This window comes from Talpa europaea, assembly GCF_964194135.1.
Source record: "Talpa europaea genome assembly, chromosome: X".
Classification (NCBI taxonomy): Eukaryota; Metazoa; Chordata; class Mammalia; order Eulipotyphla; family Talpidae; genus Talpa; species Talpa europaea.
The window spans coordinates 33,674,612-33,693,990 of NC_140081.1; the positions used below are offsets into that span (position 1 = coordinate 33,674,612).

General features: G+C 40.3%; 1 protein-coding gene across 1 annotated transcript in view; it reads right to left on the bottom strand.

Moving 5' to 3' along the window:
- Positions 1-19,379, bottom strand: part of SHROOM4 (shroom family member 4) — a gene marked incomplete at its 3' end in the record, with an annotated part of 230,417 nt that overhangs the window by 114,548 nt on the left and 96,490 nt on the right. The window contains exon 2 of the mRNA XM_084258477.1: positions 10,937-11,088. Within this exon, the coding sequence (XP_084114603.1) occupies positions 10,937-11,088 (152 nt within the window). The remainder of the gene's footprint in view (positions 1-10,936; positions 11,089-19,379) is intronic.

Here is a 19,379-nt window from a genome sequence, read left to right on the forward strand (position 1 = left end):
GGCCAGATTTTCCTTTTAAATCTGTTGATTTACTACATTACCACCAATACCTAGAACAGTGCCTGGACATAGTGGACACTCAATAAATTTTTTATAGTGACTTGGGAAAAATCATTTTACAAAATCTCATTTAATCCTTACAACAAACTTGTAAACGAGACGCTAGTATTTGTATTATGCAGGTGGGAAAAGAATGGGACAAAGAGGCTCTACAAGCAAAAGTTTCAGCTAGAGGGGTCGTGTTGTGGCAGGGTCAACCACACAGACTATAAGCTGTATGTGGACAGGAGATGTGTCTGTTTCATTCTCCATGGAATCCCCAGCAGCAAACTCAGTATCTAGATTACTCAGTATCATTTGCCATGCAATTATTATCTTTTGAATAGGAGGAAGGAAGCACGTATGTGTGTGAGCACAAATATTGCTCATTTTCCTCTATACCAACCACATCTACACCCAAATTCAAAAAAAAAAAAAAAAACAAAAAACAGTTGAATCTCAAGAATTCATCAGTCTGATTTATGTATTTGTTGGTTTAAACATTCTGTGCTTTTTGATTCGTTTTCACTTATAGAGTATAAAAAGTTCTCTTTCAGTCCTTCAAGCCTATACATAGAGTCTCAAGATCTGTTTTGGAGGATGCTTTAAACTAGGATTCAGCAAACTTTTTCTGTAAAGGGCCAGGCAGTAAATATTTTAGGTTTTGAAGGCCATATGTTCTATGCCGCAGCTACTCAGTTCTGCCACTGTGGTGTAAAAACTGCCTATACACAACATGTAGCTGGATGAGCATGGCTGTGTTCCAATTTAAACTGAAACAGGTGGCAGGCCAAGTTGGATCACAGATCATAGTTTACCTACCCCTGCTTTATAATATTACTTTAATTTTCCATTTTTTCCTTTTCTAAGACTTCCTTAATACTGTGTGAACTGTGAAATTTCTTCTGTCCCTAATATATGAATATGTGATATGATGACTATAGTTCTAACAATTTTTCCTCCTTCCATTTAATTGTCGATGGCAGGGATTTAATGACAACAACTGAGAAAAATCAGCTAGGGAGGTTGGCAGGTAGCCTGGACAAAGTCCCAAGATACAGCAATTCCTTTTATAATTATGTTGATTCAAGATCTGGCCATCAGGTTTCTAAGACAAAAATTAGATATTTTGATTAATGTACCTAGAGCTGATCATCTACTTAAAAAACAGGCATGCAAATAATCATAGTCTTAAGAGACTGTATGCAATTTCATATGCCAATTTAAGTGACCATAAAAAATATAACTATCAAGTAGACCAGTTACTCATGTTCTCTGATGTGGACATCAGGATATGTATGTAAAAAAAAAAAAATCTGAGTCTTCCCTATGGGCCATCCAGTGTATCAGTGCTGGTGACACAGCAATGAGTATGGAGCAACCCCTTTCCTTCTGGCTCTTATCATTCAGAGATTGGCAATTTTGTTTCTATAGACGGGTTAAATCATAACTACTTTTAGGCTTTTCTGGTCATACAGTTTCTGCCACTGCTAAACTATGCTGTTGTAGTACGAAAGCAGCCACAAACAATACCTAATTGAATAGGCATGGTTCTGATCCAATAGCATTTTATTTATGGACACTGAAATTTGATTTTCATATAATTTTCACATGTCATGAAATACTATTCTTCTCACGATTTTGTCCCCAACCATTTAAAAGTATATTTTAAAAAACCTCTCAGCTAGCAGGTCACACAAAAAAACAGGTGGTAGGCTGTAGCTTGCCAACCCCTGGTCAAGTCTAATGGGAAAAATAAATGCAGATTATTTCAATACAATGTGATAAAGTTTATAGTTCTGTGGGAGTCAGAGAAAAGCCACCTAATTCAACCTAGCATCAGTATCTTAGAAACAGCAATCCCAGAGCTGAGTCTTAAAGAATGTTAATGTGAAGGCATTAAGTAGGGAAAGTAAGTTCCAGAAATCATAGAATAAAAAGAAGCACAGCATTGAAAAATGTCACATAAATATGGGAAGATGGTATTGCTCCAACATAAAAGAGAAGGTAAAGAAAGCTATTGATAGATGAGCTTGTAGATATGGGTGAGGAGAAAGATATAAAATGTCGTACAAACCATGTCTGCCACTGACAAGTTTTCAACCAGGGATTGATATAAATGGTCTGTATTTTATCTATTTCTGTGGCAACACATTGGAGGAGAGATATGATACAACAGAGAAGCTACTGAAAAGGTCCAGGGGAGAGAAGATGAGAGTCTCAACTAGGGCAGTGGCAGTGGAAATGGAGAGAAAAGTAAAGATTCTTGAAATGTCTAAAAGGTCAAATCAACACGACTTAGTGAGGGAGAGCAAGGTTCCAAAAGGTCTGGTTTTTCGCTTTGGTTGGCTAGGTGGCTGACAGTACCACCGACTGCTATGGGAAGGGGAGAGAGTGTTATAGGCTAGGTAATCAAATATTCAGATTCATACACATTGCATTTCAATGTTTGTGTTGGATTTTTCTGTAGAGATTTTTACCAGATTGCTGTGCATATGAATTTGGGAGAAAGATTAGAATTGGTGATACAGTCAAGAGTACAGAGGTGGTAGTTAAAACCATGAATGAATGCAGTTACTAAGACTAAATGAATAGAGTAAGGAGAAGCTTGAGCCATGGTGAGCAAAAGGAGACTGACAGAATAGGAGAAAATGATATTTGAGACTTTGATGAAATTGAAGAGCAGGTGTAGAGACAATGAGGTATGAGAAACCTCGAAAAGGTTATCAGAGTTGGACTTAGTTTTTCTTTTAAAAAATGTTTATTGGGCCTCCCTGGTGGCTCAAGGGGTTAAGCACCGCACTGTGAAGTAATCCGCAGTCTCTGCAGCATGATTTTGATCCCCGCCCACTTCTCCCCTCAGCAGTGTATTTCAGTCAGTCTGCCTGTTGTGTTCCCCACTCTGTCTCTGGTGAATCCTCTCACCACCCCCCCCCCCGCATCTCTGGCCTGTACCCCTGCTCTTGTATGCATAAATAAATAAATCTTAAAAAAAAGAAAACACACAGACTTGAAGATGCAAAATATACAAAAAATAAAAATAAATGTTTTTTATTAAATGTTAATAAACATTTGAAAATGTTTATTGTTGTGGTGATATTGATTTACTGCACTGCATATGATTCAGGGGAACAGGTTCATGATTCCTGGGATGCACATCATCACAGCCACCAGCAAAGTATCATATCCTGTCACCATAGACCATTGGACCTTGTCCCTTCTTTGTTCCCATGCCCATATTCCTTCCCCCTCTAATGGCCTTAATTCTGCAGTCAGATTTATAGGACTCATTTTGGTTGAGATTTGCCTGTTCCTTTTCTTTGTTTCTCTATAGAACACAAATGAGTGAAATCATCCAGCATTTTTCTTTCTCCTTCTGTCCTACTTTACTCAGCATAATGCTCTCCAGTTCCATCTATGTTGTCACAAATGGTAAGATCTCATCGCTTATTTATTTATTTATTTATTTATTTATTTATTTATTTATTTATTTTTCACAGTTGATAGTATTCCGTGTATATGTACCACATATTCTTAATCCCTTCTTCCGTTGTTGGGCACTTACTTGTTTCCATAACTTGGCTATTGTAAATAGTGCTGTGATGGATATAGCAGTGCATATATCCCTTATAGTTAGTGCATTTGCAGTCTTTGGATAAATACCGAGGAATGAGTGGAATTGCTGGGTCACATGTTAGATCTATTTTCAGTATTTTAAGAAACCTCCATATTATTTTCCATCAGTGTTAGACCAGTCTACATTTCCACCAAAAGTGTTTGGGGGCTCATTTTTCTCCACATCCTCACCAACATTTGTTGTTTGTTTTTTTTGTTTATTTGTTTTGATATGGGTCAGTCTCATGAAAGTGATTTGGTATCTCATTTGGGTATTAATTTGCATATCCCCAATAATAAGTGATGTTGAATATTTTTTTCTGGTGCTTATTGGCCATCTATTTACCTTCTTTGGCAAAGTGTCTATTTAGATTTCCTCTCCATTTTTAAATTGGACTGCTTGATTTTTCTTGTTGAGTTTTATAAGTTTTTTATGTGTTTTAGATATTAACCACTTTTGGCATATATGCTTTACAAATATTTTCTCCTAGTTCAGTGGGATGTCTTTTCATTTTTATGATAGCTTCTTTCACTGTACAGGAGTTTCTTAGTTGGATATTGTCCCATTTCTTTATTTTTGTTTTTATTTTCCTTGCCATTGGAATTAAATCTCCAAAGACAAGAGTGAAACCAATGTTGTGGAGTGCCTATGTTTTCGTCTATGATTTTATATGGCTTCTGTCTTACATCTAAGTCTTTAATCCATGTTGAGTTAATTTTTGTTTATGGTGTGAGATAGTGGTCCACTTTCTTTTTTAGCATGTGGCTATCCAATTGTCCCAGCACCATTTATTGAATAGATTTTCCTTTCTCCATTGCATACTCTTGGATTAACTATCCATATGAGCTTGGGTTTATTCCTGGACTCTGAATTCTATTCATTTAGTCTGCATGTATGTTGTTTTGATTCCTATAGCCTTATGGTATAGTTTGAAGACTAGGAGCATGATACCTCAATTATTCTTTTTTTGTCAAGACTGCCTTGGTTATTTGAGGTCTTTTGTGGTTCCATATAAATTTCAGTAATGTTTAGTCTATTTCGTTGAAGATTTCCATTGCAATTTTTAGGGGGATTGCACTGTATGTATGTATTGCTTTGGGGAAGATGGGCATTTTAGCTATACTAATTCTTCCAATACATGAGCATAGAATATCTTTCCACTTCTTTATGTTGTCTTTTATTTTAGCAATGTCCTATAGTTTTTGAGGATTCATTCATTCTTTCTTTCTTTAAAAAAAAATTATTTTTATAAGCCAGAAAGAAAAAGAAAAATACCGGATGGTCTCATTTATAGCAGGAATCTAGAAAACTTAAATAAGGGACCAGGAAAATGAATAACTATAAGAAAGTGAAAATCAAAATCAACAAAAAAACTATGAACCAGAGACACTCTATGGGGGGTGGGGGGCGGGGAGGGGAGGGGTTGGGGGTCAAAATAAGGGGGTTGTAATTGTATGGGGAATATAAAAATAAAATTTATTTTAAAAAAGATTTATTTTTTATTTATTTATGCATTCAAGAACTGGGGTATAGGCCAGAGGTGCGGAGAGGGGGTGAGAGGATTCGCCAGAGATAGAGTGGGGAGCAGAACAGGCTGATCTACTGAAATACACTGCTGAGGGGAGCAGTGGGTGAGATGAAAGGTCTGCTGCACCTATGGGTTAGCTCCCTGGCTGGGGATTGAACTCATGCTGTAGTGGCTGGTGATAGCTTGATAGTCATGAGACTTTAACCCCTGGACCACCAGGGAGGCCCTGAATATTCATTCTTTCTTAACCAATTCATGAGAATTAAGTTCTAATACTGCAAGGCAGTTCTCAAATTATAAGCTTTTCACCTGGAAAGCTTGTTAAAACACATTGCTGGGCACCAAACCCAGGGTTTTGATTCAGATGGGACCCAATAATTTGCATTTCTAATAAGATCTTAAATGATGTTCTCTGATGATAGCTACAGGCCCAAAGCATCCATTGTACCTAACAAAATAACTTATTCGTTAATGCATCTAGCATGTTCCTAATTATGTTCCATCATTGGGAAAATGAAGATAATAGTTACTCGACTTATATCCTTTGTTCTGTGATTCAGATAAGAAACCCTGATGGAGAAAAAGTAGGTGTCAAGGTTCCTTGCAAACAGGGATCACACCTTTGTTACTCATGACTGAATCACCAGACTCTAGCATAGGTCAGTCATTCAATAAATATTCGTTGGCTGAAAGGTTGTCAAAGTCCATGGTACAGACAGGGGAGTGAGCTGCTGATATAGAAATGGTTTGGAAATTTTCTGTGAAGTGCATGCCTAAACCAAGACATGAATACACTGTCCGTTAAATTTTGTCTTTATTTTTTCCACTCTATCATTTAATACAATGCCCTGAGACTTGACTCACATTATCAAAAATGCCCTGCATCCATTTTCTCTTTTGGTACAGTTTTGTAACTTCCACCACATACATCTACTTTCTCTCATGCATATTTCTTCTTAAGGTCATTCCTAAGAATTTTATGTGTTCGGGTACTATTGTGAATGGGGGTATATTTCTCTTTAGAGATCCTAATTGACTTTGTAGTCTATTGCTAGTTTAAAGATAAATTTGTGTTTCATTGACTTATCCTTTGAACTGATTATGACACCAGTTTCCTCATTAATTAAATAAAATAGTTAACATGTTAATTTTATATAATTATGAGAGTTACAGATTTATCTTTTTAAAAAAATATTTTAACATTTGAAATAAATTATTATTGTCCAGTATTGCTGAATTATATTTAATAGAATTTCATTTACAGGTTTTAATCTAAGTTCACAAATTGGATAGAATATTCTCTTTTTTTTCAGAGCAGTTTATCAGGTGTTGGTATCAGAGTGTTGCTAGCTTCAAAAACAATGTGAATAACTGCAAGCTTTTCAATTTTCTAACAGTGATATAGAATTGAACTATAACAAGTGCCATAGGATTAAACTATAACAGTGTTAAAGAATTGAACTTAGTTATTCCTAAAAAGATTAAAGTAACTCACTGATAAAAACATCTGACCCTAAAGTGTATTTGGAAGTTTCTCTTTGATAATTATTTTCATTGTATCTATAGTTACCGATCTAAAAGTTTGAAATTGAATATTTTATTCCAGACTTTAAAGTTTCTCTGAAGTTTCTGGTTTATTAAGGTATAATTATAGTAATATTCTATAATTTATGAAATCTTCTTTATGTTTGTTGTGATACTCCATCATTCAAATTTTATTATAATTTATCTTTGTTTTCTTGATTAAATTTGCTAGAGGCTTATCTACTTAAATCATCCCCCCACAAAAAAAAAACGTACCCCTTGGCTTCATAGCATATTGGATTCTTAGTCATGTAATTTCATTCTTCATCTTTAATAATGAAATATTTAAAGTTATGAATTTACTTCTGAATATTTCTCTCAAAGTTTTGGTAAGTCATTCTCTCATTTTTGTGCCTTTTTATTAATCTTCTACTCTTTCTGTTCTGAAATATTCAAGATGTTGAAGATTTTTGTCTAGTTTTTGCTTTAACATTTAAAAGGCTGACATTATCATCAGAGAACAGGGCAAATGTGATTTCTACTTGTAAGTGTCTACAAAGGTTTTCTTTGTGGCATGCCATATGATCATTTAAAAATACTTTCTCTGGCCCTCCCTGGTGGCACAGGAGGTTGAGCGCCACATTGTGAAGCTGTCCTCAGCCTCTGCAGCGCAGGTTCGATCCTGGCCGGCTGGTGAGAATAATCCCACATGGCAAAGTAGACTTCTCCTGTCTTGCCCGCTGCTCCCCTCAGCAGTGTATTTCATCAGTCTGCCTGTTCTGTTACCTGCTCTGTCTCTGGTAAATACTCTCACCCTCCTGCACAACCGACTTGTACCCCAGTTCTTTTATAAATGAATCTTTAAAAAAAATACTTTCTCTGAACGTTTAAAAAGGGGATGTAATCACTGACTATGAAATATGCCTTTGATATTTACTAATTGACGTGACAAATTATGTTTTTCTGATCTTCTAACTACTTTTCTTCTTATAATGCAAACAGGATACCTTTTTGCAGGAAAAATAAATACAACACCTTCAATATAGTTTGTAACTTATATCAATATTAAATGAATCTCTTGGTACCAACATGATTGTATGGTTATTGTTTCTTTGCTTTTTCAAATAGATAAGTGATATGATCAGATACCTATTTGGATAATGGATTGGTTGGAAGGAGGCGAGACTGAAGGATGAAGTCATTAAGAAGGCTTTTACAATAGTTTAGGTAGAAATCATGAGTGACTGGATTAGGACAAATGCTATAGACAGATGTTTAATAGAATCATGAAGACTTAGAAATGCTTGAATTGGAGGGGGTGTGTCAAGAGAGAAGAGTGGAGGGTAACATCTAGATTTCTGACTTTGTTGACCGTTATCTAAAAGACAATATAGGAGAAATAACTGGGACAAGTTTTCATAATAGGCTATTTTTTAAAGTTCCTTTTCATATTCTTTCTGAGAATGTAAGCTCAGACCTGAAGTTGTTGAATCTTTCTCAGTTGATTGCTTACTCAAACAAAGGTCCTATTTTAGTATAAAACACCAGGGTAAATGTTCAAGATCACATTTATTTTATGTGCTAAGAGTTATTTCATAAATTTATGGAACCACTTGGAAAAAAATGACAGAAGGGATACATGTTCTATCCTACCCCTAGGGTAGTACTTATATGAAGGATAAGGTTTCCACAAGAGGGCAGCATTACCTAATAAACTGTGTGATTGACCACCTCCTCCAATAGGGGCTGAGAGAGGGAGGTTGATAGGGTAGACAGTATAGGTTCAGGGAGCCATAGCACCTACCACACCAAGGAAACCTACTATATCTAAGGCCATATTTATAGTCGCTCCTGAGGCACTGATAGTGACAGATTTTGCAACAGTAGGGAGAAAGAAGGCGTACAGTTCACCAAAGGAGGATGAGTAAGTAACACACCCAAACACCTTCTTTCTTATGACTGGATCAGAAGTCACCCTGGATGGTATCTACACTGTCTCTCGATGCCGGTATCTTTACAACCAGTATTTAACAGGGGCTTTTATTTCCTCTTTAGATCTTTGTCACTATTCAAAGGGCTTCCCAGCAAATCATGCTCTCTGAAGATTATGTTGCAAGGTATACTACCATTGTGATATTTTCCTTATTTAACTGCCTGGTTACTCCAGTTATGCTTTGTTTATACTCTAGGAAAAGGAACGGGATTGAAATCCATTGAGAGCCCATTATGTAAAAGGCATTTTACAGAAACTGCCTCATTTAATCATCACTACAATTCCATTATATAGGAACTATCATTTCCCATGTGACTGAACTAGAAAGAAATATACATAGATCAATATATATACAAAGCAGTAACTTTTCCAAATTCACCAAGCTACCCAGCCAAGAAGGTTTATTTAAAATATAAATCATGACTGATCCACTCTTGAGTCAATGACAATGTGTCTATTATATAAGGCATTATTTAACATGTTACCTCCTATCTGAGTACGTGCATTGGCATGGCTTGAATTTCGGTACCAGCAGGTAATATAATAAATCACTATGATGCTATATAACCTCACCCTTACTCACTCAAAATTCTTTCCCACTAAGTATTCTCTTCTTAGGATACATCATTTGGATGTAGAAAATGAGAATAATGGAACATTTTAAGATGGCTACTGTGTTTGTGACTTAATCGACATGTTGGTTCCAGTCACTGAGATAAGGAATTTGGGGGGAGAAAATGACATGTCAGGCTTTGAGCATGTTATGCTTAAAAAACTTTTGAGGCATCGAAATATAAATGTCCAACTGGAAGTGGACCATTTGGGTCTGGGACATAGAGATATAATCATCCACCTATGTAGGTTATAATTGAAGCTCTGGGACTGGGTGAGATTTTTCCATAGTATATGAATGAAGTTAGAAAGGGTGGAACTAGAGGAAAGACCAACATTTAAAGGGTGGTCAAAGGGACAGCAGGTATTAAAGGAACCTGGTTTTAAAAACTGAACAGAGCAATAGGAAAAGAGCAAGGAAATTGGGTATTGAGAGTAAGAAAGGGGATTTATCCACAAAGAAGGACATTATTCAGAGTTACCATGTCAAATGCCACATAGAAACCATAGTTAATGAAGACTGAAAAGAATCCACTGGTCTTAATAATGAGAGGTCATGTGTAGCTTTGAACAGAGTAGTTTCAGTGGTATTTAGGGGGTCAAATTTCAACTGCAGTTTGTGAAAAGTTAAATGGTAGGTGAAGAATTGGAGGCAATGTGTAGAAACTTTGGTTTGGAGAACAGAGTATGAACAAAAGAAGATAGTGCAGTAACCAGAGGGAGAAGCAGGATTGTGGGAAAATGATTTTCAACTTATATTCTAATAAGAATGAAATGGAGAAATGAAGACATGTATATAGGATAAAGGAAACATACTGTTAGAAAGGGCTCCAGAGTACAGAGCAAACATGCATCAGGAAAAAGAAGATAAGGCCCTATGGAAAGTTCACCAATAGGTAGATGGTTTGGTGGCAGAAAGAGTGTGCCCGAATATGTCCTTACAGTCCTTCTGCATAGGTCACTCCACTTACCTGGAAGGCCCTTCCCCTTCTGTTGGTTTATTTGTCAAATTTTACCCACTGCTTAGCTCAAATTCCAACTTCTCTGTACAGTTTTACCTCATCAATCTCTTCTGAAGAACTCTCTTTAATTCTAACAGAAATTTCTGTCTGAGCAATTCATTTTACATTTCTAAAAGAACACATAGCTAGCTAATTCATTTGTCATAGATGTGTCCTTTCTCTCTTAGACTGTATACTCCTCAAGGACGGGTTTTCTTTTTTAGCCTTTTCCACAACCACCAGAGTGACTAGCATTACTGGTTGTAGGGTCTCATTAAGTCTCCAGCCTTTTATGAAGGAGGAGAGAGAAAAATGCTAGCAGTAGGTAGGTCTTTGGTGTGTATTAAGTCCATTTGTTCTCTAATAGCCAATAAGGAGACTGAGAATTGCAGAGGAAGAATAAATTTATCCAAGGGGTGATGTGGGTAGTATGTGGCAATGGCAATGTTTGAACCAAATGCTCTTTCTCTAATGCCATTCTGCTTCAGTTTCTGCAAAATTCTTCTTACAAGATATGCCTCTTTTTCTGATATTAATAAAGACCTGAGTCTTTATCATTGAGGCTATGAGCCAAGTGGTCTCAGTGTCCCCTGTACCTTATAGGGAGCCTCCCTGCACCTTACCTCCTGACAATCAGCTTCAGGATCCGGAAGGAGCCTTTGATGAGGATGAGGGCCTCTTGGCGGGAGCCATACAATGGAGTGCCATTGATATTCACCAGCTCATCACCAGTCCTCATCTTCTGGGACAAGGCTGCCTTGCCTCCATCTTCAATCTGTGTTGCAGAGAACAAAACAGAAAGCAGGGGGTGAGGCGACTCCTTCCTTCAAATTCTACTTCCTGACTCTTCACGTCTAAGCCACAAGTAGTACTGGGGTGTTGTGCCACGAATCTCCAGGGAGCAGCTAAGAAGCTGATTACAAGTCATTATTTGCTTAAGGCAAAGCTTGGGCAAGCCCTTGAAGAAGGTGGCAACACAGAAATAATGTAATCTCTGCCCTGGAGGAATACACAGTTCATCCAGGGAGACATGCACTTTTAAATAAGAAAATGATGCTTGGAAGGTACCCTACAGTGTGGGCTAAAGTAGCAGCATGGCATAGCAAAGTGTGCACACAAATGAGAGCCAGAAGTGCTAGGCTCCAGCAAAATGACCTTTGGCGAGTCCTTGCCTATCTTTGGGCAGGTTTTGAAGTCTGACAAACTGGGATTTGAATCCTGGCTCTGTTTCCTAGCTGGATGACCCTGAGCTAGTTGTCTAATATCTCTGTGTTCCAATATCTTGTGCATGAAATATAGATAACAAGGGTAACTATCTCACAAGGCTGTTAGTATGTGAAGTGTCTGGGAGCAGCAAGATGTCCATAAATATGAACTCTGATTATTATAGCAAGGGGATTGACTTGAAGAACTTGAAAGTGACTTCACACTCAACATTATGTGAGTAGAATTGCAAATTCAAAAGATACAAAGTATAGACAAAGTAAATGTTCATTTATCTGTGTCTCTTCAACAAGTGCCCAGCAAGGTGCTGCTAGTGGCTGACACATAGCAGGCATCTACCCAAAGCTGGGAAAGTGGTATTCACTGTTCTACTACAGCCAACAGAATTTTCATTGATCAGGGAAATGCTGGCAAGAAGGCAGTAAGGCTGGCGTGTTCGGGGAGGGCACTGAAAGCAAAGGAGAAATAATAGCTACCAGGGTAGGCAAAAGGCTGCTAGACAGGGAGGAAAGGTGAGGTGGGAACAAAGGGGAGTGGAGGCCCAGTGGGTTAGGGTAAAGAACTTTGGGTCCTTTGATGGAGGGATTGGTGTAGTGACATACATTTCAATGTGTGAACACATTCCCCTCAATCATGTATAGTGTTGTAAACAAATGTTACCTCAATGAAGAAAAAAGGAAAAGCAAACCAGAATGTCCCCAGTGGTCCTCGCTTATGGTTACTGTTATATGTAACATTCCTTCTACCACAAAGGTGAGTTCTACCTATTATAACATTAACCCCATATATTCACCCATGAACTCATTCCTCAAGTTCTCAGTGAATTTCTAGTATGCACAGGACAACACACTGAGTCCTGGAGATATGGAAATGGCCATAACACACATAGCTTAAAGCCTCAGGGCTGGGGTTATGGTCTGGGTTTCTTCTTTCCTATTTTTTTAGTATTTTATTCATTTTCTAATAATTAAACTTCTGGGCCTCCCCGATGGCGCAGTGGTTGAGCACTGGGTTGCAAAGCTGCCCATAGCCTCTACAGCACCAGTTCAATCCCCGGCCACCAGTGAGGGTCCCACATGGCATGCAGATCCCTCCTGCCGTGCCCACTGCTGTCGGGGCCCAGACCTGAGGCCCAGACCTGAACATCCGGGTTCTTGCCTGAAGCAGGTACTGAATGTTAGCTCCAGGGAAGGTTTCAAGTTTCCTATTGTGACGACTGAACCTTTCCCCCTGCTTGCTACTGTGGCTTGTTTGCATTGGTGGTCTCTCCTTGCTAGAGATAACGAGAGACCTCCTCCTCTGAACCCTATAAAACATTGTACACATTCCTGAATAAACGAGACTGGCGATGATCCTGGCTTTGTCTCCACTCCTCGCGTACCCCTGTCCCATACCAAGCCCCTGCTTCCTCCCCCGGGTACCCCGCTGATCTGCCCGGCTGGCCCGGACACACTGCTCCCCTCAGCAGTGTACTTCGTCAGTCTACCTGTTCTGTTCCCCGCTCTGCCTCTGGTGAATTCTCTCACCCTCCCACGCTTCTGACTGTACCCAGTGCTTGCATAAATAAATAAATAAATCTAAAAAAACAAACAAACAAGCAAAAAAAAACCTCTAAAATTTTTCTTACTGTTTATAATAGCCAAGATATGGAAACAACCTAAATGTCCAAAAACAGATGAATGGTTTAAGATATGGTATATATAGCTTTTAGAGAGATCAACATGGCCATGGGGAAACACTGTGAGTAAGTCCTCCCATTAAAAAAAGTTAATAGGGAGGAAAAGTGGCAGTTCCCTGTGAAAACCAGGACACAAGATAAATGAGTGACTCTGGCAAACTGCCCAAATAGGAAAGTTGCCATAAAAGAGATGAAAAGAGAGGAAAGCTCAGAATCCTGCTACCCCCCACCCACAAAGGCAGCACACTCCGACCAACAGAAAGGAGAAGAATAAAACAACAAGAACAAACTACAGATCAAACGGGACTGTGAGTGGAAAGGAACTATTGCAGGCACCGTACCCTAAGAATGGGAACTGTGGAGAACCATGCGGGAATCACCACAGCCACAGAGGTGAGCAAACAAATGGCTCCAGGCACCATTAGAGGAAGATAAGGACTCCTTGGAGAGACCTACAAATAGCCCAAGGCCAGCCAGTAAGCTTGTGTGGAAAAGCATGCACAATCAAAAAGCATCGAGGAGCAGCTGCCCAGGTCCCTATGCCTGCGACCTAGGTTTGTGTGGAGACACATGGGAACTGTCACTGAGGTGAATGACCCTCATTGAGTAATCAAAAACCAGGCACTCTGGCACGGAAGCAGGATGCAAAAGGTGCCATTTCTGTGGACACTGAACTGGGCTACTGCCCACATCCCAGATCTGAGGGTTTCAGAACTGAGATCTGAGGCACGAAATTAGGGGCGTGGGATGCCCACAACGCGGAGCACAGGGCAGACAGAGCACCTCCACGCCATTGAGCCATTCCACACCACCCCCACTCAGTTCCCCTGAAGTCCACAGTGAAAAAGCACAGATCCGGAGGGATACTAGGAAAGATCTCTGGCACACCTAGTGATCAGAACAAAATCACCAACTTCTTAATAGTTGGAAGCCAGGGTTTCCAAAACCACCCTCAGGCTCAGAGAGGGGGTGGGCCATGCAAATGGGGTAAGAAGGGAAATGAGGTGTGGAACAAGACCCCATTCTGGAAATGAGAGCTAGGCACAGGATTCAGGGTGTGTGACATGCCATAACAGTGGGCACTGCATATTTGTTTTGGGTCTGAGACCCTGAGATTGAGAGCTAGAGTGCAGAATTCAGGGCAGGGGATCCACACAGCCACAGACACAGCACCGGGTGAACACTGGGCAGACACAGCACCCAGCATGAGCAATAGCCCCTGTGTCGAGGTGCTCCCCTCGCCCCCTCCATTTCTCAGAGAACTACAGGGAAAAAGCACAAGTCAGCAAGTACAGGTCTCTAGCACTACCTAGTGACTAGAGCAAAATCACCAACTAACTGATTCCCTGCTGGAACTGAGTAAATATGGAGGGAACTGTAAGAGACAGTGCCCAGCAACACAGCCACAGCATCAACACCCTGGTGGAGTTTTGGCCTACCAGTGCTGGTCTCAGTTTGGTAAACAATTTCTGACACCCCTGAAGGAGCAATCCAAAGAGATGCCCACCAACACCAGTGGCACAAAGTCCCAATGCATAGAACAAATTAGAAAGCAGGGCATCCCTGGTGGCACAGGCAGTAGAGCACAGCACTGTGAAGCTGTCTGCAGACTCTGCAGTCCCGGTTTGATCCCTGCTGGTGTCGGAACAACCCACATGGCAAGCAGACCTCTCCTGTCTTGCCTGTTGCTCCCCTCAACAGTGTATTTCATCAGTCTGCCTGCTCTGTTCCCACTCTGTCTCTGGTGAATCCTCTTACCCTCACGCACATCTGGCCTGTGGCCCAGCTCTTGTATAAAATAAATAAATAAATAAAATAAAGCAAACAGCAGGGAGAAGGAAAAATACAAATAACCAAGCAAGGCTGCTGGAAAAGTACACAACACAAAAAGAAAATCAGTCACCAGAACTCAACAACAATGACATGGAAGAATTTCTCTGCCTGTCAGATAGAAAATTAATAATCATCATGATTAAAAAGTATAATGAGATGGGACAAATAATCAATGAACTGAAGAACGAAAATAATACCCTAAGAAAGGAAATAAAAGAAAAGGAGGAGACTAAACTATTACTGGAGGAGACAAAGAGCTCTAGGAAAAGCACTGAAAACAGGACCGAGGAAATGGAAGAATGGATCATACTCTTGAAGATACAGAAATAAAAAGAAACTAAAGAGAAAAAAGAGAGAGAAATGCAAAGGAAGAAAAATGAGAAAACCCTTAGACAATTATTAGAATACATGAAGAGAGGAAATATAAGAGTTATAGGCATTCCAGAAGGTAAGGAGAGAGACAAATGATTGAGAAAGTATTCAAGGAGATAATTAAAGAAAACTTCGCAAGCATGAAAAAGAAGACAAATATAGACATACAAGAAGTAAGAAGAATACACAATTACCACAATGAAAAGACAACTACAGCAAAACACATAACAGTAAAGCTTGCAAGAGTCCAAGACAAATCAAAAACAATGAAACTGGCAAGGGGGAAGAAATAGATAACTTATAAGGGAAAATCAATCAAGTTAACCTCAGACTTCTCCAAAGAAATTCTATGGGCAAGAAGAGAATGGAGTAACATAATCAACAAACTTCAAGACAGCAAATGCCAACAAAGAATACTTTACCCTGCAAAGTTATCCTTCGTCTATGAAGAAAAAATATGGACCTTCGCAGACAAACAAACTCCAGAAATTCATTATATCTAAACCCCCCCTCCAAAAAATTCTACAAGAAGTCCTAAAGCCAAAACCAACAGAGGAATGATCAAGAAGAACAGAATAAAGCAGGGAATAAAATCACAAAAAAAGACAAACAAAATGGCAAATACAGATGCCAACATATCAATATTAATTCCAAATGTAAATGGAATAAACTCATCAATAAAAAGACACAGAGTAGCACACTGTGTTAAAAAAACAAACACAAAAACAAAAACAAAAACAAAAACAAAATCCATCCTGCTGCTGTGTCCAGGAAACATATTTAACCACAAAGGAGAAACAGACTGAAAGCAAAAGGTTAGAAAATAATCCTACAAGCAAATGGACCAAAAAAGAAGGCAGGAACAGCTTTACTTATATCAGATGAATTAAACTTTAAATTAAAAAAGGTAAAAAGAGACATAGATGACACCACATTATGATAAAGAGGACAATACATCAGGAAGATATAACACTCAAAAACATATACCCACCAAATGAAGGTGAACCAAAATATATTAGACAGTTATTATCAGCTCTGAAAACAGACATTAAAGAAAATACATACATAGTGGGAGACTTGTTGAAGTCTCCACTCTCGCACTCTCACACTCCACTCTCACAAATGGACAGATCAATGAGACAAAAAATAAAGACACTAGAACCCTAAATAAAGACATAGAACTCATGGACTTAACAGACATCTATAGGACACTGAACCCAAAAAAATCCAAGAACACATTTTTCTCAAGCACACACAGATCATTCTCCAGAATCGATGACATACTGGGCCACAAGAAAAACATCAACAGATGCATGATGATCAAAATCATTCCAACTATCTTCTCTGATCATAAAGGCATCAAACTAGAAATAAATCATGAAAAGTAAAGAAGGAACCCTTCCACTTCATGGAGATTGAAATACACATTACTGGAAGACCACAGGACTAATGAGGAAATCAAAGAAGAAATTAAAAGATACTTTGAGTTGAACAACAAGAAGGACACCACTTTCCAGAATGTATGGAATGCAGCAAAAGCAGTAATAAGAGGAAAATATATAGTAGTACAGGCTCACATCAAGAAAAAAGAAAGAACTCAAACAACCTAATCTCAGATCTCCAAGAGCTAGAAAAAGGACAACAACAAAAAAAATAATCTCTAAAGCCAGTAGAAGAAAGGAAATAATAAAAATCAAAGCAGAAATAAATGAAATAGAAATTTTTAAAATCCAAAAGATGAATTTTATTTTGAAAAAATAAAATAGATGAACCTCTGGCCAGGCTCACAAAGAAAACACAAGAGAAAGCACATATAAATGGGATTATAAATGAAAGAGTAGAAATCACAACAGACTCAGTAGAAATCAAAAGAATAATCAGGGCCTCTGCAGTGGCGTAGTGGGTTGAGCACAGTGCTGTGAAGCTGTCCACAGCCTCCGCAGTGCGGGTTTGATTCCCAGCCACACAGGAAGATTCCCAGATGGAACAGCAGACATCTCCTGTCGCACACGCTGCTCCCCTCAGCAGTGCTTTTGGTCCATCTGCCGTTCTGCTCCCCACTCTGTCTCTGGTGAATCCTCTCACCGTCCTGAGTCACTGGCCTGTACCCCAGCTATTGTATAAATAAAAATAAATAGGGGGCGGAGCAACATGGCGGCGAGGAGACGCTGCGAGTAAGATCTCCCATTAAAAAAAGTTAATAGGGAGGAAAAGCGGCAGGTCCCAGTGAGAACTGGGACACGGAAGATAAACGGACGACTCCAGCAAACTGCCCAAAGAAGAAAGTTGCCATAAAAGAGGACCAGAAGGGAGGGAAGCGCAGAACGCTGCTCCCCTCCCCCGCCCACAGAGGCGGCACTCTCCAACCAGCAGAGACGAGGGAAACAACAAACCAAAACGGCCAACAAGAAAAACGGACGCAGCAAGTGGGACTGTGAGTGGATAGGAACTATTGCAGCCACCACACCCCGTGAACGGGAGCTGTGGAGAACCCTGCAGGATCCGGCGCGGAGGTGAGCTCCAGGCGCCATTAAAGAGAGCCCCGCCCCCCAGGAGGAGACCAGCACCAGCACACAGCCCCGGCCGCCCGGTAAGCTTGCGCAGAAAGCGGCGCGCTGATCCGGATCGGATCGCAGCTGCCCAGGTCCCCGCACCTGCGACCTAGGCTTGCGGGGAGACCGCGGAGGCCCTCCCTGAGTGAGCAGGAACAAGGCGCCCAGGCAGGGAAGCGGGATTCAAAAGGCGCCATTCCCGTGCCACTGATCTGGGCTACAGCCCGCGTCCTGGAACTGAGGGCTTTGGGCACGAAATTATGGGTGTGGGTTCCCCAAGACGGTGGGGCACAAGGCAGACACAGCACCCCAAAGCCGTTGAGGTGTACCCTACCATCCCCACTCTGCTCCCTGTCCCACGGGGTGGAAAATCAGCTCCCCAAGGGCTCTAGGAGAGATCTCTGGCGCCACCTAGCGACTTGAAGCCAGCACAGGCTCCTGAAGGAGCTAGTGGCCAGCTGGGGAGTTAGCCCACACCGGGCCCCATCCGAACAAGTAGTCTGAGCCCACAGGGAGAGCGAGCACCCACAGCCGGGGCAGACCAGTCGCGCAGAAGAGTGTGCCTGAGACCAGACGCGCAGGGAGTGTGTCCCACATCACCATTTTAGAACAGGGACATTTCTTCAGTAAAGACTACCTGCAGAAGGCTTCCTCAGGAGCCAGAGGTGAGCGGGGGAAGTTCGCCCACGCCAGACCCCCTCTGGCCTGCAGTCCAAGCCCAGAGGGGGAGCAGGAACCCACAGCCGGGGCAGACCAGGCGCACAGGGGAGTGTGTCCCCACATCGGCATTTTAGAACAGGGACCTTTCTCCAGTAAAGACTGCTTGAAACTGACAGATGACTCCTGGAGGAACCAGAGGGGAGCAGAGAAGCCCACCCAAGATGCCGGCCAGTCCCAACAACACAGTGTCCCAATGCATACGGCAAATTAGAAAACAGACAGTAGGGAGGAGAAGAACCACACGCAACCTAGCAACTCTCCAGAGAAAAAGCACACCACAAAAAGAAAACCAGCCCCCAGATTGCAACGACAATAACTTGGAAGAATTTCTGAGCCTTCCAGAAAGAGAATTTAAAATTGCCGTGTTTAAAAAACTGACAGAAGTCATAAAGGAAAACAATGATAAGGGAAAAATAATCAACGATCAGAAGAATGCAATTGAGTCCCTAGAGAGGGAAAACAATGGTCAGAAGAAAGAAATTGAGTCCCTAAAGAGGGAAGTAAAAGAAATGCAGGAGATCAAAGAATTAATGGAAGAACTAAAGAATTCTGGGAAAAGCAATGAAAGCAGAATAGATGAAATGGAAGAACGAATAAGTAATCTTGAAGACACAGAAATAAAAAGAACCAAAACAGAAAAGGAAAGAGAAGTACGAAGGAAAAAGAACGAGGAAAGACTTCGGGAAC